Below are 23,974 nucleotides of genomic sequence, written 5' to 3' on the forward strand. Positions count from 1 at the left end.
GCACTATTTAGGCGCAGTATTAAAACATACAGCAGCTATAAGGGGAAAAACACTTATATAAAGTTATCCCTGTGTATATATATAGCGCTCTGGTGTGTGCTGGCATACTCTCCCTCTGTCTCCCCAAAGGGCTAGTGGGGTCCTGTCCTCTATCAGAGCATTCCCTGTGTGTGTGCTGTGTGTCGGTACGTTTGTGTCGACATGTATGAGGAGAAAAATGATGTGGAGACGGAGCAGAGTGTCTGTAACAGTGATGTCACCCCCTAGGGGGTCGACACCTGAGTGGATGTACTGTGGAAAATTACGTGACAGTGTCAGCTCTATATAAAAAAAACAGTGGTTGACATGAGACAGCCGGCTACTCAGCTTGTGCCTGTCCAGACGTCTCATAGGCCGTCAGGGGCTCTAAAGCGGCCGTTACCTCAGATGGCAGATACAGACGCCGACACGGATACTGACTCCTGTGTCGACGGTGAAGAGACAACCGTGATTTCCAGTAGGGCCACACGTTACATGATTGAGACAATGGCAAATGTTTTTATACATTTCTGATAATACGAGTACCACCAAAAAGGGGGTATTATGTTCGGTGAGGGAAAAACTACCTGTAGTTTTCCTGAATCTGAGAAATAAAATGAGGTGTGTGATGATGCGTGGGTTTCCCCCCGATAACAATTGATAATTTCTTAAAAAGTATTGGCTGCATACCCTTTCCCGCCAGAGGTTAGGGTGCGTTGAGAAACACCCCCTAGGGGGGATAAGGCGCTCACACGCTTGTAAGAACAAGGGCTCTACCCTCTCATGAGATGGCCGCCCTTAAGGATCCTGCTGATAGAAAGCAGGAGGGTATCCAAAAATGTATTCACACACATACTGGTGTTATACTGCGACCAGCAATCGCCTCAGCCTGGAGGTGCAGTGCTGGGTTGGCATGGTCGGATTCCCTGACTGGAAATATTGATATCCTAGATAAGGATAGTATATTATTGCCTATAGAGCATTTAAAAGATGCATTTCTATATATGCAGGATGCACAGCGGAATATTTGCCGACTGGCATCAAGTATAAGTGCGTTGTCCAATTCTACCAGTAAAATGGTCAGGTGATGCGGATTCCAAACGGCATTTGGAAGTATTGCCTTTGAAAGGGGACATTTGGGGTCGGTCTTTTAGACCTGGTGGCCACGGCAACAACTGGGAAATCCACGTTTGTACCCCAGGTCGCCTCTCAAAATAAGACGCCGTATTATCAGGCGCAGTCCTTTGTTGGCAAGCGGACAAAAGGTTCCTCTTTTCTGCTCGTGACAGAGGGAGAGGAAAAAGGCTGAAGAGATTACCCAGTTCCCAGGAACAGAAATCCTTTCCCGCCTCTGCAAAGCCCTCAGTATGACGCATGGGCCTTACAAGCTCAGGCACGGTGGGGGCCCGTTCTCAATTAATTTCAGTGCGCAGTGGGCTCACTCGCAAGTAGACCCCTGGATCCTTCAGGTAATATCTCGAGGGTACATATTGAAATTCGAGACGTCTCCCCCTCGCCGTTTCCAAAAGTCGGCTTTACCGACGTCTCCCTCTGACAGGGAGGCAGTTTTGGAAGCCATTCACAAGCTGTATTCCCAGCAGGTGATAATCAAGGTACCCCTCCTGCAACAGGGAACGGGGTATTATTCCACACTATTGTGGTACCGAAGCCAGACGGCTCGGTGAGACCGATTCTAAATCTAAAATCTTTGAACACTTACATACAGAGGTTCAAATTCAAGATTGAGTCACTCAGAGCAGTGATTGCGAACCTGGAAGAAGGGGACTACATGATGTCTCGGGACATCAAGGATGCTTACCTTCATGTCAAAATTTACCCTTCTCACCAAGGGTACCTCAGGTTATGGTACAGAACTGTCACTATCAGTTCAGACGCTGCCGTAGGGATGGTCCACGGCACCCCGGGTCTTTACCAAGGTAATGGCCGAAATGATATCCCTTCGAAGGAAGGAAATTTGAGTTATCCCTTACTTGGACGATTCCCCGATAAGGGTAAGATCCAGGGAACAGTTGGAAGTCGGTGTAGCACTATCTCAGGTAGTGTTGCGGCAGCACGATTGGATTCTCAATATTCCAAAATCGCAGCTGGTTCCGACGACTTGTCTTCTGTTTCCTAGGGATGTTCCTGGACACAGTCCAGAAAAAAGGTGTTTCTCCCGGAAGAGAAAGCCAGGGAGTTATCCGAGCTAGTCAGGAACCTCCTAAAACCGAACCAAGGCTCAGTGCATCAATGCACAAGGGTTCGGGGTAAAAATGGTGGCTTCCTACGAAGCAATCCCATTCGCTAGATTCCACGCAAGAACTTTCCAGTGGAACCTACGGGACAAATGGTCCGGGTCGCATTTTCAGATGCATCAGCGGATAACCCTGTCACCAAGGACAAGGGTATCCATCCTGTGGTGGTTGCAGAGTGCTCATCTTCTAGAGGGCCGCAGATTCGGCATTCAGGACTGGGTCCTGGTGACCACGGATGCCAGCCTGCGAGGCTGGGGAGCAGTCACACAGGGAAGGAATATCCAGGGCTTAGGGTCAAGCCTGGATACATCACTTCACATAAATATCCTGAAGCTAAGGGCCATTTACAATGCTCTAAGCTTAGCAAGACCTCTGCTTCAAGGTCAGCCGGTGTTGATCCAGTCGGACAACATCATGGCAGTCACCCACGTAAACAGACAGGGTGGCACAAGAAGCAGGAGGGCAATGGCAGAAGCTGCAGGGATTCTTCGCTGGGCGGAAAATCATGTGATAGCACTGTCAACAGTATTCATTCCGGGAGTGGACAACTGGGAAGCAGACTTCCTCAGCACGACCTCCACCCGGGAGAGTGGGGACTTCACCCAGAAGTCGTCCACATGATTAAAAAACTCGACAGGTATTGCGCCAGGTCATGAGACCCTCAGGCAATAGTTGTAGACGCTCTGGTAACACCGTGGGTGTACCAGTCAGTGTATGTGTTCCCTCCTCTGCCTCTCATACCCAAGGTACTGAGATTGATAAGATGGAGAGGAGAAAGCACTATATTCGTGGCTCCGGATTGGCCAAGAAGGACTTGGTAACCGGAACTTCAAGAGATGCTCACGGAGGATCCGTGGCCTCTACCTCTAAGAAGGGACCTGCTCCAGCAAGGACCCTGTCTGTTCCAAGACTTACCGCGGCTGCGTTTGACGGCATGCCGGTTGAACACCGGATCCTGAAGGAAAAAAGGCATTCCGGATGAAGTCATCCATATCCTGATCTAAAGCCAGGAAGGATGTAACCGCAAAAACATTATCACCGCAATTGGCGAAAATATGTTGCGTAGTGCGAGGCCAGTAAGGCCCGACGGAGGAAATTCAACTGGGTCGATTCCTACATTTCCTGCAAACAGGAGTGTCTATGGGCCTGAAATTGGGGTCCATTAAGGTTCAGATTTCGGCCCTGTCAATTTTCTTCCAAAAAAGAACTAGCTTCAGTCCCTGAAGTTTAGACGTTTGTAAAAGGGGTACTGCATATACAGCCTCCTTTTGTGCCTCCAGTGGCAATTTGGGATCTCAATGTAGTTTGGGTTCCAAAAGTCACATTGGTTTGAACCACTTAAATCTGTGGAGTTAAAAGATCTCACATGGAAAGTGGTCATGCTGTTGGCCCTGGCCTGGGCCTGGCGCATGTCAGAATTGGCGGCTTTATCCTGTAAAAGCCCTTATCTGATTTTCCATTCGGACAGGGCGGAATTAAGGACTCGTCCTCAGTTTCTCCCTAAGGTGGTTCCAGCGTTTTCACCTGAACCAACCTATTGTGGTGCCTGCGGCTTCTAGGGACTTGGAGGAATCCAAGTTGCTGGATGTTGTCAGGGCCCTGAAAATATCCAGGACGGCTTGAGTCAGGAAATCTGACTCGCTGTTTATCCTGTATGCACCCAACAAGCTGGGTGCTCCTGCTTCCAAGCAGACTATTGCTCGTTGGATTTGTAGTACAATTCAGCTTGCACATTCTGTGGCAGGCCTGCCACAGCTAAAATCTGTAAAAGCCCGTTCCACAAGGAAAGTGGGCTCATCTTGGGCGGCTGCCCGAGGGGTCTCGGCTTTACAACTTTGCCGAGCAGCTACTTGGTCAGGGGCAAACACGTTTGCTAAATTCTACAAATTTGATACCCTGGCTGAGGAGGACCTGGAGTTCTCTCATTCGGTGCTGCAGAGTCATCCGCACTCTCCCGCCCGTTTGGGAGCTTTGGTATAATCCCCATGGTCCTTACGGAGTCCCCAGCATCCACTTAGGACGTTAGAGAAAATAAGAATTTACTTACCGATAATTCTATTTCTCATAGTCCGTAGTGGATGCTGGGCGCCCATCCCAAGTGCGGATTGTCTGCAATACTTGTACATAGTTACAAAAATCGGGTTATTATTGTTGGGAGCCATCTTTTCAGAGGCTCCTCTGTTATCATACTGTTAACTGGGTTCAGATCACAGGTTGTACAGTGTGATTGGTGTGGCTGGTATGAGTCTTACCCGGGATTCAAAATCCTTCCTTATTGTGTACGCTCGTCCGGGCACAGTATCCTAACTGAGGCTTGGAGGAGGGTCATAGGGGGAGGAGCCAGTGCACACCAGTTAGTCCTAAAGCTTTCTTTAGATGTGCCCAGTCTCCTGCGGAGCCGCTATTCCCCATGGTCCTTACGGAGTCCCCAGCATCCACTACGGACTATGAGAAATAGAATTATCGGTAAGTAAATTCTTATTTCTCTATCGTCCTAGTGGATGCTGGGGTTCCTGAAAGGACCATGGGGAATAGCGGCTCCGCAGGAGACAGGGCACAAAAGTAAAGCTTTCCGATCAGGTGGTGTGCACTGGCTCCTCCCCCTATGACCCTCCTCCAAGCCAGTTAGATTTTTGTGCCCGGCCGAGAAGGGTGCAATCTAGGTGGCTCTCCTAAAGAGCTGCTTAGAAAAGTTTAGCTTAGGTTTTTTATTTTACAGTGAGTCCTGCTGGCAACAGGATCACTGCAACGAGGGACTTAGGGGAGAAGAAGTGAACTCACCTGCGTGCAGGATGGATTCGCTTCTTGGCTACTGGACATCAGCTCCAGAGGGACGATCACAGGTACAGCCTGGATGGTCACCGGAGCCTTGCCGCCGGCCCCCTTGCAGATGCTGAAGTAAGAAGAGGTCCAGAATCGGCGGCAGAAGACTCCTCAGTCTTCTAAAGGTAGCGCACAGCACTGCAGCTGTGCGCCATTTTCCTCTCAGCACACTTCACACGGCAGTCACTGAGGGTGCAGGGCGCTGGGAGGGGGGCGCCCTGGGAGGCAAATGAATACCTATTTTGGCTAAAAATACCTCACATATAGCCTCCGGAGGCTATATGGAGATATTTAACCCCTGCCAAAATCCGTTAAGAGCGGGAGACGAGGCCGCCGAAAAAGGGGCGGGGCCTATCTCCTCAGCACACAGCGCCATTTTCCCTCACAGAAAGGCTGGAGGGAAGGCTCCCAGGCTCTCCCCTGCACTGCACTACAGAAACAGGGTTGAAACAGAGAGGGGGGGCACTAATTTGGCGTTAGAAATATATAAAAAAGATGCTATAAGGGAAAACACTTATATAAGGTTGTCCCTATATAATTATAGCGTTTTTGGTGTGTGCTGGCAAACTCTCCCTCTGTCTCTCCAAAGGGCTAGTGGGTCCTGTCCTCTATCAGAGCATTCCCTGTGTGTGTGCTGTATGTCGGTACGTGTGTGTCGACATGTAGGAGGACGATGTTGGTGAGGAGGCGGAGCAATTGCCTGTAATGGTGATGTCACTCTCTAGGGAGTCGACACCGGAATGGATGGCTTATTTAGGGAATTACGTGATAATGTCAACACGCTGCAAGGTCGGTTGACGACATGAGACGGCCGACAAACAATTAGTACCGGTCCAGACGTCTCAAAAACACCGTCAGGGTTTTAAAACGCCCGTTTACTTTAGTCGGTCGACACAGACACAGACAGGGACACTGAATCCAGTGTCGACGGTGAATAAACAAACGTATTCCTTATTAGGGCCACACGTTAAAGGCAATGAAGGAGGTGTTACATATTTCTGATACTACAAGTACCACAAAAGAGGGTATTATGTGGGATGTGAAAAAACTACCATAGTTTTTCCTGAATCAGATAAATTAAATAAAGTGTGTGATGATGCGTGGGTTCCCCCCGATAGAAAATTATGGGCGGTATACCCTTTCCCGCCAGAAGTTAGGGCGCGTTGGGAAACACCCCTTAGGGTGGATAAGGCGCTCACACGCTTATCAAAACAAGTGGCGGTACCGTCTATAGATAGGGCCGTCCTCAAGGACCAGCTGACAGGAGGCTGGAAAATATCATAAAAAGTATATACACACATACTGGTGTTATACTGCGACCAGCGATCGCCTCAGCCTGGATGTGCAGAGCTGGGGTGGCTTGGTCGGATTCCCTGACTAAAAATATTGATACCCTTGACAGGGACAGTATTTTATTGACTAAAGAGCATTTAAAGGATGCATTTCTATATATGCGAGATGCACAGAGGGATATTTGCACTCTGGCATCAAGAGTAAATGCGATGTCCATAACTGCCAGAAGATGTTATGGACACGACAGTGGTCAGGTGATGCAGATTCCAACCGGCACAAAGGTGTATTGCCGTATAAAGGAAGAGGAGTTATTTGGGGTCGGTCCATCGGACCTGGTGGCCACGGCAACTGCTGGAAAATCCACCGTTTTTACCCTAAGTCACATCTCTGCAGAAAAAGACACCGTCTTTTCAGCCTCAGTCCTTTCGTCCCTATAAGATCATATCTGCCCAGGGATAGAGGAAAGGGAAGAAGACTGCAGCAGGCAGCCCATTCCCAGGAACAGAAGCGTTCCACCGCTTCTGACAAGTTCTCAGCAGGGCGCTGAGACCATACAGGACCCCTGGATCCTACAAGTAGTATCCCAGGGGTACAGATTGGAATGTCGAGACGTTTCCCCTTCGCAGGCTCCTGAAGTCTGCTTTACCAAGGTCTCCCTCCGACAAGGAGGCAGTATGGGAAAAAATTCACAAGCTGTATTCCCAGCAGGTGATAATTAAATTACCCCTCCTACTATAAGAAAAGGGGTATTATTCCACACTATATTGTGGTACTGAAGCCAGAAGGCTAGGTGAGACTTATTCTAAAAAAATTTTTGAACACTTACAAAGGTTCAAATCAAGATGGAGTCACTCAGAGCAGTGATAACGAACCAGGAAGAAGGGGACTATATAGTGTCCCGGGACATCAGGGATGCTTACCTCTATGTCCCAAATTTGCCCTTCTTACTAAGGGTACCTCAGGTTCGTGGTGCAGAACTGTCACTATCAGTTTCAGACGCTGCCGTTTGGATTGTCCGCGGCACCCCGGGTCTTTACCAAGGTAATGGCCGAAATGATGATTCTTCTTCGAAGAAAAGGCGTCTTAATTATCCCTTACTTGGACGATCTCCTGATAAGGGCATAGTCCAGGGAACAGTTGGAGGTCGGAGTAGCACTATCTAGGATACTGCTACAACAGCACGGGTGGATTCTAAATATTCCAAAATCGCAGCTGATCCCGACGAAACGTCTGCTGTGCCTAGGGATGATTCTGGACACAGTCCAGAAAAAGGTGTTTCTCCCGGAAGAGAAAGCCAGGGAGTTATCCGAGCTAGTCAGGAACCTCCTAAAAACAGTGCATCATTGCACAAGGGTCCTGGTAAAAATGGTGGCTTCCTACGAAGCAATTCCATTCGGCAGATTTCACGCAAGAACTTTTCAGTGGGATCTGCTGGACAAATGGTCCGGATCGCATCTTCAGATGCATCAGCGGATAACCCTATATCCAAGGACAAGGGTGTCTCTCCTGTGGTGGTTATAGAGTGCTCATCTTCTAGAGGGCCGCAGATTCGGCATTCAGGATTGGATGCTGGTGACCACGGAGCCCAGCCCGAGAGGCTGGGGAGCAGTCACACAAGGAAAAAATTTCCAGGGAGTGTGATCAAGTCTGGAGACTTTTCTCCACATAAATATACTGGAGCTAAGGGTAAATTTATAATGCTCTAAGCTTAGCAAGACCTCTGCTTCAAGGTCAGCCGGTATTGATCCAGTGGGAAAAACATCACGGCAGTCGCCCACGTAAACAGACAGGGCGACACAAGAAGCAGGAGGGCAATGGCAAAAACTGCAAGGACTTTTCGCTGGGCGGAAAATCATGTGATAGCACTGTCAGCAGTGTTTCATCCCGGGAATGGAAACTGGGAAGCAGACTTCCTCAGCACGACCTCCACCCGGGAGAGTGGAAACTTCATCGGGAAGTTTTTTCCACATGATTGTAAACCGTTGGGAAATACCAAAGGTGGACATGATGGCGTCCCGTCTGAACAAAAAACGGGACAGGTATTGCGCCAGGTCAAGAGACCCTCAGGCAATAGCTGTGGACGTTCTGGTAACACCGTGGGTGTACCAGTCGGTGTATGTGTTCCCTCCTCTGCTTCTCATACCTAAGGTGCTGAGAATTATAAGACGTAGAGGAGTAAGAACTATACTCATGGCTCCGGATTGGCCAAGAAGGACTTGGTACCCGGAACTTCAAGAGATGCTTACAGAGGTCTTATGGCCTCTGCCACTAAGAAGGGACTTGCTTCAGCAAGTACCATGTCTGTTCCAAGACTTACCGCAGCTGCGTTTGTCCGCATGGCGGTGGAAAGCCGGATCCTAAGGGAAAAAGGCATTCCGGAAGAGGTCATTCCTACCCTGGTCAAAGTCAGAAAGGAGGTGACCGCACAACATTATCACCACATGTGGCGAAAATATGTTGCGTGGTGTGAGGCCAGGAAGGCCCCACAAAGAAATTTCAACTCGGTCGTTTCCTGCATTTCCTGCAAACAGGAGTGTCTATGGGCCTCAAATTGGGGTCCATTAAGGTTCAAATTTCGGCCCTGTCGATTTTCTTCCAGAAAGAATTGGCTTCAGTTCCTGAAGTCCAGAAGTTTGTCAAGGGAGTATTGCATATACAACCCCCTTTTGTGCCTCCAGTGGCACTGTGGGATCTCAACGTAGTTCTGAGATTCCTCAAATCACATTGGTTTAAAACCAGTCAAATCTGTGGATTTGAAGCATCTCACATGAAAAGTGACCATGCTCTTGGCCCTGGCCTGGACCAGGCGAGTGTCAAATTGGTGGTTTTTTCTCAAAAAAGCCCATATCTGTTTGTCCATTCGGACAGGGCAGAGCTGCGGACTCGTCCCCAGTTCTCTCCCTAAGGTGGTGTCAGTGTTTCACCTGAACCAGCTTATTGTGGTGCCTTGCACCTACTAGGGACTTGGAGGACTCCAAGTTGCTAGATGTTGTCAGGGCCCTGAAAATATGTTCCAGGACGGCTGGAGTCAGGAAAACTGACTTGCTGTTATCCTGTATGCACCCAACAAACTGGGTGCTCTTGCTTTAAGCAGACTATTGCTAGTTGGATGTGTAATACAATTCAGCTTGCACATTCTGTGGCAGGCCTGCCACAGCCAAAATATGTAAATGCCCATTCCACAAGGAAGGTGGGCTCATCTTGGGCGGCTGCCCGAGGGGTCTCGGCTTTACAACTTTGCCGAGCAGCTACTTGGTCAGGGGCAAACACGTTTGCTAAATTCTACAAATTTGATACCCTGGCTAAGGAGGACCTGGAGTTCTCTCATTCGGTGCTGCAGAGTCATCCGCACTCTCCCGCCCGTTTGGGAGCTTTGGTATAATCCCCATGGTCCTTTCAGGAACCCCAGCATCCACTAGGACGATAGAGAAAATAAGAATTTACTTACCGATAATTCTATTTCTCGGAGTCCGTAGTGGATGCTGGGCGCCCATCCCAAGTGCGGATTATCTGCAATACTTGTACATAGTTACAAAAATCGGGTTATTATTGTTGTGAGCCATCTTTTCAGAGGCTCCGCTGTTATCATACTGTTAACTGGGTTTAGATCACAAGTTGTACGGTGTGATTGGTGTGGCTGGTATGAGTCTTACCCGGGATTCAAAATTCCTCCCTTATTGTGTACGCTCGTCCGGGCAGAGTACCTAACTGGCTTGGAGGAGGGTCATAGGGGGAGGAGCCAGTGCACACCACCTGATCGGAAAGCTTTACTTTTGTGCCCTGTCTCCTGCGGAGCCGCTATTCCCCATGGTCCTTTCAGGAACCCCAGCATCCACTACGGACTCCGAGAAATAGAATTATCGGTAAGTAAATTCTTATTTTCTCTAACGTCCTAAGTGGATGCTGGGGACTCCGTCAGGACCATGGGGAACAGCGGCTCCGCAGGAGACAGGGCACAAAAATAAAGCTTTAGGATTAGGTGGTGTGTACTGGCTCCTCCCCCTATGACCCTCCTCCAAGCCTCAGTTAGGTTTTTGTGCCCGTCCGAGCAGGGTGCAATCTAGGTGGCTCTCCTAAAGAGCTGCTTAGAAAAAGTTTTTAGGTTTTTTATTTTCAGTGAGTCCTGCTGGCAACAGGCTCACTGCATCGAGGGACTTAGGGGAGAGAATTTCAACTCACTTGCGTGCAGGATGGATTGGATTCTTAGGCTACTGGACACCATTAGCTCCAGAGGGAGTCGGAACACAGGTCTCACCCTGGGGTTCGTCCCGGAGCCGCGCCGCCGACCCCCCTTACAGATGCTGAAGATTGAAGGTCCGGAAACAGGCGGCAGAAGGCTCTTCAGTCTTCATGAAGGTAGCGCACAGCACTGCAGCTGTGCGCCATTGTTGTCACACACTTCACACCAAGCGGTCACGGAGGGTGCAGGGCGCTGCTGGGGGCGCCCTGGGCAGCAATATTTAATACCTTTATGGCAAAAGAATACATCACATATAGCCGTTGAGGCTATATGTATGTATTTAACCCATGCCAGATATCTAAAACTCCGGGAGAAAAGCCCGCCGAAATAGGGGGCGGGGCTTATTCTCCTCAGCACACAGCGCCATTTTCCTGATCAGCTCCGCTGTGAGGAAGGCTCCCAGGACTCTCCCCTGCACTGCACTACAGAAACAGGGTAAAACAGAGAGGGGGGGGCATTTTTTGGCGATATTTTGATATATTTAAGCTGCTATAAGGAACAACACTTATATAAGGTTGTTCCCATATATATTATAGCGCTTGGGTGTGTGCTGGCAAACTCTCCCTCTGTCTCCCCAAAGGGCTAGTGGGGTCCTGTCTTCGATAAGAGCATTCCCTGTGTGTCTGCTGTGTGTCGGTACGTGTGTGTCGACATGTATGAGGACGATGTTGGTGTGGAGGCAGAGCAATTGCCGATAATGGTGATGTCACCCCCCAGGGAGTCGACACCGGAATGGATGGCTTTGTTTATGGAATTACGTGATAATGTCAGCACATTACAAAAATCAGTTGACGACATGAGACGGCCGGCAAACCAGTTAGTACCTGCCCAGGCGTCTCAGACACCATCAGGGGCTGTAAAGCGCCCTTTACCTCAGTCGGTCGACACAGACCCAGACACAGACACTGAATCTAGTGTCGACGGTGATGAAACAAACGTATTTTCAAGTAGGGCCACACGTTATATGATCACGGCAATGAAGGAGGCTTTGCATATCTCTGATACTGCAAGTACCACAAAAAGGGGTATTATGTGGGGGGTGAAAAAACTACCTGTAGTTTTTCCTGAATCAGAGGAATTAAATGATGTATGTGATGAAGCGTGGGTTAACCCAGATAGAAAAGTGCTAATTTCAAAAAAGTTATTAGCATTATACCCTTTCCCGCCAGAGGTTAGGGCGCGCTGGGAAACACCCCCTAGGGTGGATAAGGCGCTCACACGCTTATCAAAACAAGTGGCGTTACCGTCTCCTGATACGGCCGCCCTCAGGGATCCAGCTGATAGGAGACTGGAAACTACCCTAAAAAGTATATACACACATACTGGTGTTATACTGCGACCAGCCATCGCCTCAGCCTGGATGTGCAGTGCTGGGGTCGTCTGGTTGGATTCCCTGACTGAAAATATTGATACCCTGGATAGGGACAGTATTTTATTGACTATAGAGCAATTAAAGGATGCTTTCCTTTATATGCGAGATGCTCAGAGAGATATTTGCACTCTGGCATCGAGAGTAAATGCGATGTCCATATCTGCCAGAAGGAGTTTATGGACGCGACAGTGGTCAGGTGATGCGGATTCCAAACCACATATGGAAATATTGCCGTATAAAGGGGAGGAATTATTTGGCGTCGGTCTATCGGATCTGGTGGCCACGGCAACTGCCGGAAAACCCACCTTTTTACCTCAGACCCCCTCCCAACAGAAAAAGACACCGTCTTTTCAGCCGCAGTCCTTTCGGTCCTATAAGAACAAGCGGACAAAAGGACAGTCATATCTGCCTCGGGGCAGAGGAAGGGGTAAGAGAGGGCAGCAAGCAGCCCCTGCCCAGGAACAGAAGCCCTCTCAGGGTTCTGCAAAGCCCTCAGCATGACGCTGGGGCCTTACAAGCGGACTCAGGAGCGGTGGGGGGTCGACTCAAGAATTTCAGCGCACAGTGGGCTTGCTCACAGGTGGACCCCTGGATCCTGCAGGTAGTATCTCAGGGTTACAGGTTGGAATTCGAGAAGTCTCCCCCTCGCAGGTTCCTAAAGTCTGCTTTGCCAACGTCTCCCTCAGACAGGGCGACGGTATTGGAAGCCATTCACAAGCTGTTTTCTCAGCAGGTGATAGTCAAGGTACCCCTCCTACAACAGGGAAAGGGGTATTACTCCACGCTATTTGTGGTACCGAAGCCGGACGTCTCGGTAAGACCTATTCTAAATCTGAAATCTTTGAACCTGTACATACAAAAATTCAAGTTCAAGATGGAGTCACTCAGAGCAGTGATAGCGAATCTGGAAGAAGGGGACTTTATGGTGTCCCTGGACATAAAGGATGCTTACCTGCATGTCCCAATTTGCCCTTCACATCAAGGGTACCTCAGGTTCGTGGTGCAAAACTGTCATTATCAGTTTCAGACGCTGCCGTTTGGATTGTCCACGGCACCTCGGGTCTTTACCAAGGTAATGGCCGAAATGATGATTCTTCTGCGAAGAAGAGGCGTATTAATTATCCCTTACTTGGACGATCTCCTGATAAGGGCAAGGTCCAGAGAACAGCTGGAGGACGGAGTAGCACTAACCCGACTAGTGCTGCAACAACACGGGTGGATTCTGAATTTTCCAAAATCTCAGTTGACCCCGACGACACGTCTGCTGTTCCTGGGAATGATTCTGGACACGGTTCAGAAAAAGGTGTTTCTTCCGGAGGAGAAAGCCAGGGAGTTATCCGAACTTGTCAGGAACCTCCTAAAACTTGGGAAAGTGTCTGTGCATCAATGCACAAGAGTCCTGGGAAAGATGGTGGCTTCTTACGAAGCGATTCCATTCGGCAGATTCCACGCACGAACTTTTCAGTGGGATCTGCTGGACAAATGGTCCGGATCACATCTGCAGATGCATCAGCGGATAACCTTATCGCCACGGACAAGGGTGTCTCTTCTGTGGTGGTTGCAGAGTGCTCATCTGTTAGAGGGCCGCAGATTCGGCATACAGGACTGGGTCCTGGTGACTACGGATGCCAGTCTGAGAGGCTGGGGAGCGGTCACACAGGGAAGAAACTTCCAGGGAGTATGGTCAAGCCTGGAGATGTCTCTTCACATAAATATACTGGAGCTAAGAGCGATTTACAATGCTCTAAGTCTGGCAAAACCCCTGCTTCAGGGTCAGCCGGTGTTGATCCAGTCGGACAACATCACGGCAGTCGCCCACGTAAACAGACAGGGCGGCACAAGAAGCAGGACAGCATGGCAGAAGCTGCAAGGATTCTTCGCTGGGCGGAAGATCATGTGATAGCACTGTCAGCAGTATTCATTCCGGGAGTGGACAACTGGGAAGCAGACTTCCTCAGCAGACACGATCTACACCCGGGAGAGTGGGGACTTCATCCAGAAGTCTTCCACATGATTGTGAACCGTTGGGAAAAACCAATGGTGGATATGATGGCGTCCCGCCTCAACAAAAAACTGGACAGGTATTGCGCCAGGTCAAGAGACCCTCAGGCAATAGCTGTGGACGCTCTGGTAACACCGTGGGTGTTCCAGTCAGTGTATGTGTTCCCTCCTCTGCCTCTCATACCAAAAGTACTGAGAATTATACGGCAAAAGGGAGTAAGAACGATACTAGTGGCTCCGGATTGGCCAAGAAGAACTTGGTACCCGGAACTTCAAGAGATGCTCACGGAGGATCCGTGGCCTCTACCTCTAAGACGGGACCTGCTTCAACAGGGACCGTGTCTATTCCAAGACTTACCGCGGCTGCGTTTGACGGCATGGCGGTTGAACGCCGAATTCTAAGGGAAAAAGGCATTCCGGAAGAGGTCATTCCTACACTGGTAAAAGCCAGGAAGGAGGTGACTGCACAACATTATCACCGCATTTGGAGAAAATATGTTGCGTGGTGTGAGGCCAGGAAGGCCCCCACGGAGGAATTTCAACTGGGTCGATTCCTACATTTCCTGCAAACAGGATTGTCTATGGGCCTCAAATTGGGGTCCATTAAGGTTCAAATTTCGGCCCTGTCGATTTTCTTCCAGAAAGAATTGGCTTCAGTTCCTGAAGTCCAGACTTTTGTAAAAAGAGTACTACATATACAGCCCCCGGTTGTGCCCCCAGTGGCACCGTGGGATCTTAATGTAGTCTTGGATTTTCTCAAATCCCATTGGTTTGAGCCGCTCAAATCGGTGGAGTTGAAGTATCTTACATGGAAAGTAACCATGCTACTGGCCCTGGCTTCAGCCAGGAGAGTATCAGAATTGGCGGCTTTATCATATAAGAGCCCATATCTGATTTTCCATACGGACAGGGCAGAACTGCGGACGCGTCCTCATTTTCTGCCTAAGGTGGTGTCAGCGTTTCACCTGAACCAGCCTATTGTGGTGCCTGCGGCTACTAACGATTTGGAGGATTCCAAGTTGTTGGACGTGGTCCGGGCATTGAAAATATATATTTCAAGAACGGCGGGAGTCAGAAAGTCTGACTCACTGTTTATATTGTATGCACCCAACAAGATGGGTGCTCCTGCTTCTAAGCAGACGATTGCTCGTTGGATTTGTAGCACAATTCAACTTGCACATTCTGTGGCAGGCTTGCCACAACCTAAATCTGTCAAGGCCCATTCCACAAGGAAAGTGGGCTCATCCTGGGCGGCTGCCCGGGGGGTCTCGGCATTACAACTCTGCCGAGCGGCTACTTGGTCAGGGGCAAACACGTTTGCAAAATTCTACAAATTTGATACCCTGGCTGAGGAGGACCTTGAGTTCTCTCATTCGGTGCTGCAGAGTCATCCGCACTCTCCCGCCCGTTTGGGAGCTTTGGTATAATCCCCATGGTCCTGACGGAGTCCCCAGCATCCACTTAGGACGTTAGAGAAAATAAGAATTTACTTACCGATAATTCTATTTCTCGTAGTCCGTAGTGGATGCTGGGCGCCCATCCCAAGTGCGGATTGTCTGCAATACTTGTACATAGTTATTGTTACAAACAAATTCGGGTTGTTATTGTTGTGAGCCGTCTGTTCAGAGGCTCCTACGTTTGTCATACTGTTAACTGGGTTCAGATCACAAGTTATACGGTGTGATTGGTGTGGCTGGTATGAGTCTTACCCGGGATTCAATATCCTTCCTTATTGTGTACGCTCGTCCGGGCACAGTATCCTAACTGAGGCTTGGAGGAGGGTCATAGGGGGAGGAGCCAGTACACACCACCTAATCCTAAAGCTTTATTTTTGTGCCCTGTCTCCTGCGGAGCCGCTGTTCCCCATGGTCCTGACGGAGTCCCCAGCATCCACTACGGACTACGAGAAATAGAATTATCGGTAAGTAAATTCTTATTTTTTTAACCCATGTAAACTTTCTCTGCTAATTGAATATCCTCCTAAGTGCTTTCCTGAACATTCTGGTGGAGCAGATAACACTTGAGGGGACAAATGTAATATAGTGAGCGTCTCAAAAAGTGAGAGATTTGGTAATTTTTTTTTTTTTTTTTAATATGTAAGGGGGCAATTATTTACACCGCAAAATCAACCTGGTTTTGCTGTGTAAATGATTGCCACTTTAAAAAAAAAAACCTGAAAAACCTTACCAAATCTCTCACTTTCTGAAACTCTCTAATTATGCTTAAACTAATACATTACAAAGAAAAGTGATGTTTAGTACTTGATAAGTCTCTCTTTGCTGACAACATCAAGATGTGTAAAAACAGATTAGAAATGATACGTCATTACTTTGAAGCACTATGCAAATACATGACTGCTGCACCTATATAAAAAAATAATTTGCTTATTTATACTACCTAGTCACATTCCGTATTTCTCATGGAGTAAAAAGCTAAATAATAGTAAAATCCTAACAATGTAATCTTTACTGCATGTGATTAAAGCAATATTTGGAATAGAAAATGCTTTGATTAATATTGCTAAATGAGCATGTGCTGATAACAAGCTTATGTAATAGTAAGACAGCATTTGTTGCCTAGATGTGAGCGTATTGTGAGCCTGTTGGATGCTGAGCTGACATTCTGGTGTCTGAGTCTCGTTGTGCGTGTGTCCCGATGGTGTTCATACAGAAGCGCAGTACAGATTCAGACTTGCATATGAAGAACTGTATAGGCAGTGAATGGTGCATTACCGGGTGAGGCTGAAAAGACACACACAGGTAGTGGGAGTGTCACAGGCTTGCATGCCTAAAAGCTCAACAGCTCACATAGGAGACCATGCTCAGGCTAAGACTCTGCATTATTTCAAGGTCTATGGATGCTGACGGTGGGCATCCCAGCCATTACACATATGGAAGCACAGATGTACATTAGAGAAGGGCTCTGTAGAGGCATTAGCATAAAGACGTGACTGTGACAAAGGATGCAAGAGCAGCCGCAGCTGTGTCCGACTCAGAATCAGCCCCTGTGTCTCCATCCCCATTGACTAACACAATCCTCATTTGAACTAAAGGTAATAAGAAGTGGAGTATCTATTACACAAGTCTGCGTCTGCATCATTGTACAGCTGCTGTAGATCACAAACCAAATAGCTACTGCATAACTGATTTATACATGTACATCTTCTACCCATTTAAAGTTTGTTTGTAACTCCAGTCATTTTATCTTCTAGCTTCTATGCGGACTTCGGACCCCTTAATCTAGGCATGCTGTACAAATACTGCCTTAACGTAAATAGAAAACTGAAGGTGAGTTATATTAGGCAGGACTTGTCAGTGGTTATGCAAGGAATGGGTCATGGCTATATCTGCGCATGTCAGCAGACCCTTTGTGAGGCCTTGTGTATGGAAGATTGAAAAGCAGCACTACAGGTCATCTGGCCATGTGGGATGATCAGTGGTATTAATGAAATGTCACAATTCCTAAGCTTGGAATACTTATGTTTGCCTCTGACTGTGCTACTGCTGCTTGTTGGAAATAGGGTTAGGTAACTGGTTGTGGTTCTGTGAAGTTTGCACAACTGTAGACCATGTACCACTTCATCTCTAGAATCTGTCCATTTTTTTATATATTCTTTCTCTAACGTCCTAGTGGATGCTGGGGACTCCGTCAGGACCATGGGGAATAGCGGGCTCCGCAGGAGACAGGGCACATCTAAAAAAGCTTTTAGGTCACATGGTGTGTACTGGCTCCTCCCCCTATGACCCTCCTCCAAGCCTCAGTTAGGTTTTTGTGCCCGTCCGAGAGGGTGCAATCTAGGTGGCTCTCTTAAAGAGCTGTTTAGAAAAGTTTTTTTTTAGGTTTCTAATCAGTGATTCCTGCTGGCGACAGGATCACTGCAACGAGGGACTTAGGGGAGAGACTTGCAACTCACCTGCGTGCAGGAGGATTGAAGTCTTAGGCTACTGGACACTGAGCTCCAGAGGGAGTCGGAACACAGGTCAGCCTGGGGTTCGTCCCGGAGCCGCGCCGCCGATCCCCCTTACAGACGCTGAAGAACGGCAGAACGGAGGTCCGGAAACAGGCGGCAGAAGACTCCTCAGTCGTCATGAAGGTAGCGCACAGCACTGCAGCTGTGCGCCATTGTTGCTACACGGCTCACTGATCTCGGTCACGGAGGGTGCAGGGCGCTGCTGGGGGCGCCCTGGGCAGCAATATAGATTACCTTAGAGGCAAATAAATACATCACATATAGCCATTAAGGCTATATGTATGTATTTAACCCAGGCCAGTTTTCCTAATAACCGGGAGAAAAGCCCGCCGTGAAAGGGGCGGAGCTTATTCTCCTCAGCACTCAGCGCCATTTTCCTGACCAGCTCCGCTGGTGAGGAAGGCTCCCACTCTCCCCTGCACTACAGAAACAGGGTTAAAGAGAAGGGGGGCATAAATTGGCGATATAATTATATATTAAGAGCCCATATATAGAAACAACACCTTCTAGGGTTGTTATATACATTATGGCGCTTTTGGTGTGTGCTGGCAAACTCTCCCTCTGTCTCCCCAAAGGGCTAGTGGGTCCTGTCCTCTATCAGAGCATTCCCTGTATGTGTGTGCTGTAGGTCGGTACGTGTGTGTCGACATGTATGAGGAAAATGTTGGTGAGGAGACGGAGAAAATTGCCTGTAATGGTGATGTCACTCTCTAGGGAGTCGACACCAGAATGGATGGCTTACTTATGGAATTACGTGATAATGTCAACACGCTGCAAGCCGGTTGACGACATGAGACAGCCGGCGGACAAATTAGTATCGGTCCAGGCGTCTCAGACACCGTCAGGGGCTTGTAAAAACGCCCATTTACCTCAGTCGGTCGACAGACACTGACACGGACACTGACCCCAGTGTCGACGGTGAAGAAACAAACGTATTTTTCCTTTAGGGCCACAAGTTACATGTTAAGGGCAATGAAGGAGGTGTTACGTATTTCTGATACCACAAGTACCACAAATAAGGGTATTTTGTAGGGTGGGAATAAACTACTTGTAGTTTTGCCTGAATCAGATAAATTAAATGAAGTGTGTGATGATACGTGGGGTTCCTCCGACAGAAAGTTATGGGCGGTATACCCTTTTTCCCGCCAGTAGTAAGGGCGAGTTGGAAAACACACCTTAGGGTGGACAAGGCGCTCACACGCTTATAAAAAACATGGCGTTACCGTTTCCAGATACGGCCGCCCTCAAGGAGCCAGCTGATAGGAAGCTGGAAAATATCATAACAGTATATACACACATACTGGTGTTATACTACGACCAGCAATCGCCTCAGCCTGGATGTGCAGCGCTGAGGGGGCTTGGTCGGATTTCCTGACTGAAAATTTTGATACCCTTGACAGGGACAGGATTTTATTGTCTATAGAGCATTTTAAGGATGCATTTCTATATATGTGTGATGCGCAGAGGCATATTTGCATTCTGGCATCAAGAGTAAATGTGATGTACATATCTGCCAGACGAAGACACGACGGTGGTCAGGTGAGGCAGATTCCAGACGGCATATGGAAGTATTGCCGTATAAAGGGGCGGTCCATTGGACCTGGTGGCCATGGCAACAGCTGAAAAATCCACCTTTTGTTACCCCGAGTCACATACTGGCAGAAAAGGACACAGTCTTTTCAGTCTCAGTCCTTTCGTCCCCATACGGGCAGGCGGGCGAAGGCCAGTCATATCTGCCCAGGGGGAGAGGAAAGGGAAGAAGACTGCAGCAAGCAGCTCATTCCCAGGAACAGAAGCTCCTCACGGCTTCTGCCAAGTCCGCAGCATAACGCTGGGGCCGTACAAGCGGACTCAGGTGCGGTAGGGGGTCATCTCAAGAGTTTCAGCAACACTCGCAAGGGAACTCCGGGATCCTACATGTAATATCCCAGGTGTACATTGGAAATTCGAGACGTCTCCCCCTCACACAATTCACAGGCTGTATTCCCAGCAGGTGATAATCAAAGTACCCTTCTTACAACAAGGAAGGGGGTAGTATTCCACACTATATTGTGGTACTGAAGCCAACCGGCTCGGTGAGATCTGAAATATTTGAACACTTACATACAAGCGTTCAAATCAAGATGGAGTCACTCGGAGCAGTGATAGCGAACCAGGAAGAAGGGGACGATATGATGTCACTGGATATCAGGGACGTTTACCTACAGGTCCAAATTTGCCCTTCTCACCAAGGGTACTTCAGGTTCCTGGTACAGAACTGTCACTATCAGTTCAGACGCTGCCGTTTGGATTGTCCACGGCGCCCCGGGTCTTTACCAAGGTAATGGCCGGAATGATGATTTTTCTTAAAAGAAACATGGACGCTTTCCTGATAAGGGCAAGGTCCAGAGAACAGTTGGAGGTCGGAGTAGCACTATCTTAAGTAGTTCTACGACAGCACGAGTGGATTCTAAATATTCCAAAATCGCAGCTTTTTCCGACGACACGTCTACTGTTCCTAGGGAAGATTCTGGACACAGTCCAGAAAAACGTGTTTCTCCCAGTGGAGAAAACCAGGGAGTTATCCGAGCTAATCGGGATCCTCCTAAAACCAGGAAAAGTGTCAGTGCATCATTGCACAAGAGTCCTGGTAAAAATGGTGGCTTATTACGAAGCAATTCCATTCGGCAGATTTCCCGCAAGAACTCTTCAGTGGGATCTGCTGGACAAATGGTCCGGATCGCATCCTCAGATGCATCAGCGGATAACCCTATATCCAAGGAAAAGGGTGTCTCTCCTGTGGTGATTACAGAGTGCTCATCTTCTAGAGGGCCGCAGATTCGGCATTCAGGATTGGATGCCGGTGACCACGGAGGCCAGCCTGAGAGGCTGGGGAACAGTCACACAGGGAAAAAATTTCCAGGGAAGTGTGATTAAGTCTGGAGAATTCTCTCCGCATAAATAAGCTTAGAGCAATTTTATAATGCTCTAAACTTAGCTAGACCTCTGCTTCAAGGTCAGCCGGTATTGATCCAGTGGGATAACATCACGGCAGTCGCCCACGTAAACAGAAGGGCGGCACAAGAAGCAGGAGGGCAGTGAAAACTGCAAGGATTTTTCGCTAGGCGGAAAATCATGTGATAGCACTGTCAGCAGTGTTCTTTCCGGGAGTGGACGACTGGGAAGCAGACTTCCTCAGCAGGCATGACCTCCACCCGGGAGAGTGGAAACTTCATAGGGAAGTTTTTCAACATGATTGTGGACCGTTGGCAAAGACCAAAGGTGGACATGATGGCGTCCCGCCCGAACAAAAAACGGGACAGGTATTCCGCCAGGTCATGAGACCTTCAGGCGATAGCTGTGGATGTTCTGGTAACACCGTGGGTGTACCAGTCTGTGTATGTGTTCCCTCCTCTGTTTCTCATAACCAGGGTATTGAGAATTATAAGACATAGAGGAGTATGAACTATACTAGTGGCTCCGGATTGGCCAAGAGGGACTTGGTACCCGGAACTTCAAGAAATGCTCACAGAGGACTAAGGGCCTGGGGAGCTAAGAAGGGACTTGATTCAGCAAGTACCATGTCTATTCCAAGACTTACCGCGGCTGCGTTTGACGGCATGGCGGTTGAATGCCGGATCCTGAGGGGAAAAGGCATTCCATAAGAGGTCATACCTACCCTGGTCAAAGCCAGGAAGGAGGTGACCGCACAACGTCATCACCACATGTGGTGAAAATATGTTGCGTGGGTGAGGCCAGGAAGGCTCCACGACGGAAATTCAACTAGGTCGATTTCTACACTTCCTGAAAACAGGAGTGTTTTGGACCTCAAATTGGGGTTCATTAACATTTAAATTTCGGCCCTGTAGATTTTCTTCCAGAAAGAATTGACTTCAGTTCCTGAAGTCCAGATTGTAAAGGATGTATTGCATATACAGCTTTTTTGTGCCCCTAGGGGCACCGTGAGATCTCAACATAGTGTTGGGATTTCTTAAAATCATATTGGTTTGAACCGCTCAAATCTGTGGATTTGAAATATCTCACATGGAAAGTGACCATGCTGTTGACAAATATCTCACATGGGAAGTGACCATGTTGTTAGCCCTGGCCTCGGCCAGGCGATTGTCAGAATGGGCGGCTTTGTCTTACAAAAGCCCATATTAAAATTTTCCATTTGAACGGGACAGAACTGGGACTCGTCTCCAGTTTCTTCATAAAGGGGTGTCAGCGTTTTCACCTGAAACAACCTCTTGTGGTGCCTGCGGCTACTAGGGACTTGGAGGACTCCAAGTTACTAGACGTGGTCAGGGCCCTAAAAATATATATATATGTATATATATAGTTAGGACGGCTGGAGTCAGAAAGTCTGACTTGCTGTTTATACTGTATACACCCAACAAGCTGGGTGCTCATGCTTCTAAGCAGTCTATTGCACGCTGGATTTGTAGTACAATTCAGCTTGCACATTCTGTGGCAGGCCTGCCACAGACGAAATATGTAGATGCCCATTCCACAAGGAAGGTGGGCTCATCCTGGGCGGCTGCCCGAGGAGTCTCGGCATTACAACTTTGCCGAGCAGCTACGTGGTCAGGGGAGAACACGTTTGTAAAATTTTACAAATTTTGATACTCTGGCTAAGGAGGACCTGGAGTTCTCTCATTCGGTGCTGCAGAGTCATCCGCACTCTCCCGCCCGTTTGGGAGCTTTGGTATAATCCCCATGGTCCTGACGGAGTCCCCAGCATCCACTAGGACGTTAGAGAAAATAAGAATTTACTTACCGATAATTCTATTTCTCGTAGTCCGTAGTGGATGCTGGGCGCCCATCCCAAGTGCGGATTGTCTGCAATGCTTGTACATAGTTATTGTTACAAAAATCGGGTTATTACTATTGTTGTGAGCCATCTTTTCGGAGGCTACTTCGTTTTGTTATCATACTGTTAACTGGGTTCAGATCACAAGTTGTACGGTGTGATTGGTGTGGCTGGTATGAGTCTTACCCGGGATTCAAGATCCTTCCTTATTGTGTACGCTCGTCCGGGCACAGTACCTAACTGAGGCTTGGAGGAGGGTCATAGGGGGAGGAGCCAGTACACACCATGTGACCTAAAAGCTTTTTTAGATGTGCCCTGTCTCCTGCGGAGCCCGCTATTCCCCATGGTCCTGACGGAGTCCCCAGCATCCACTACGGACTACGAGAAATAGAATTATCGGTAAGTAAATTCTTATTATTTCAATGACTAGGTTATCACTGTATTGAATGTAGATTTCTGGTGCGGATTCGGTACTAGCCAACCTCTAACAAATACCTGGCTGATTTTTGGTTTGTCTAGCAACATGTAGGCCTGCTCTGCATTTTCTTCTTTGGCCTCAATTGATATGCCTAGCCCAAGCCAGTAAGATGGGTTAGTTTTAGAGATAACAGCACTTGGTACACTGCCTTACATGCTATCGGAATAGTTTGTTTTCATTCCTAAATGTTACAGATATGTTTGTTACTTTGTGGCTGTAAACAGCTTCTTTATTACACTCCTGACTTGCCAACATTATTTTATTTTAGTCGTTTTGTTCAGCGAAGAAGAAAATCGTTCATTACACCAGCAATGACCCCAAGAAACAAGCCAATGCTGCCTTTTTAATAGGATGTTATGCTGTAAGTACAGAACTAACTTTGCACTTGTTTATCAATATAGGGCAGATGTGCTAAGCCTTGGAGAGAGATAAAGTAGCAACAAATCCACTGCTACCTGTCCTTTTTCAAACCCAGCCTGTAACATGGCAGTTAGGAGCTGGTTGGCTGCTACTTTATCCTTCTCAAAGGTTTAGTACATCTGGACTTGTATGTCCAGCGTATCTGTGTTTGAACATGTTCTAACTACTTCATACAGAACCTTAGGGTATATTTGGAAAACTTGCTGCCTATTAAAACCACTTTACAGAGCCATGGACTACCTCACATTTTTCCAAACAATTAAAACTGTTAATTAGCCATTAGGAGGTTTTGTTAAAAAGATATAAATACGT

General features: G+C 48.1%; 1 protein-coding gene across 7 annotated transcripts in view; it reads left to right on the plus strand.

Moving 5' to 3' along the window:
* The window catches only part of CDC14B (cell division cycle 14B), a 358,395-nt gene that overhangs the window by 179,840 nt on the left and 154,581 nt on the right, over positions 1-23,974 (plus strand). For all 7 annotated transcript variants that reach the window (XM_063913731.1, XM_063913732.1, XM_063913730.1 and 4 more), the window contains exons 3-4: positions 17,214-17,289; positions 23,511-23,603. In XM_063913731.1, coding sequence (XP_063769801.1) covers positions 17,214-17,289; positions 23,511-23,603 — 169 coding nt within the window. The remainder of the gene's footprint in view (positions 1-17,213; positions 17,290-23,510; positions 23,604-23,974) is intronic.

This window comes from Pseudophryne corroboree, chromosome 1 (genome assembly GCF_028390025.1).
Source record: "Pseudophryne corroboree isolate aPseCor3 chromosome 1, aPseCor3.hap2, whole genome shotgun sequence".
NCBI lineage: Eukaryota > Metazoa > Chordata > Amphibia > Anura > Myobatrachidae > Pseudophryne > Pseudophryne corroboree.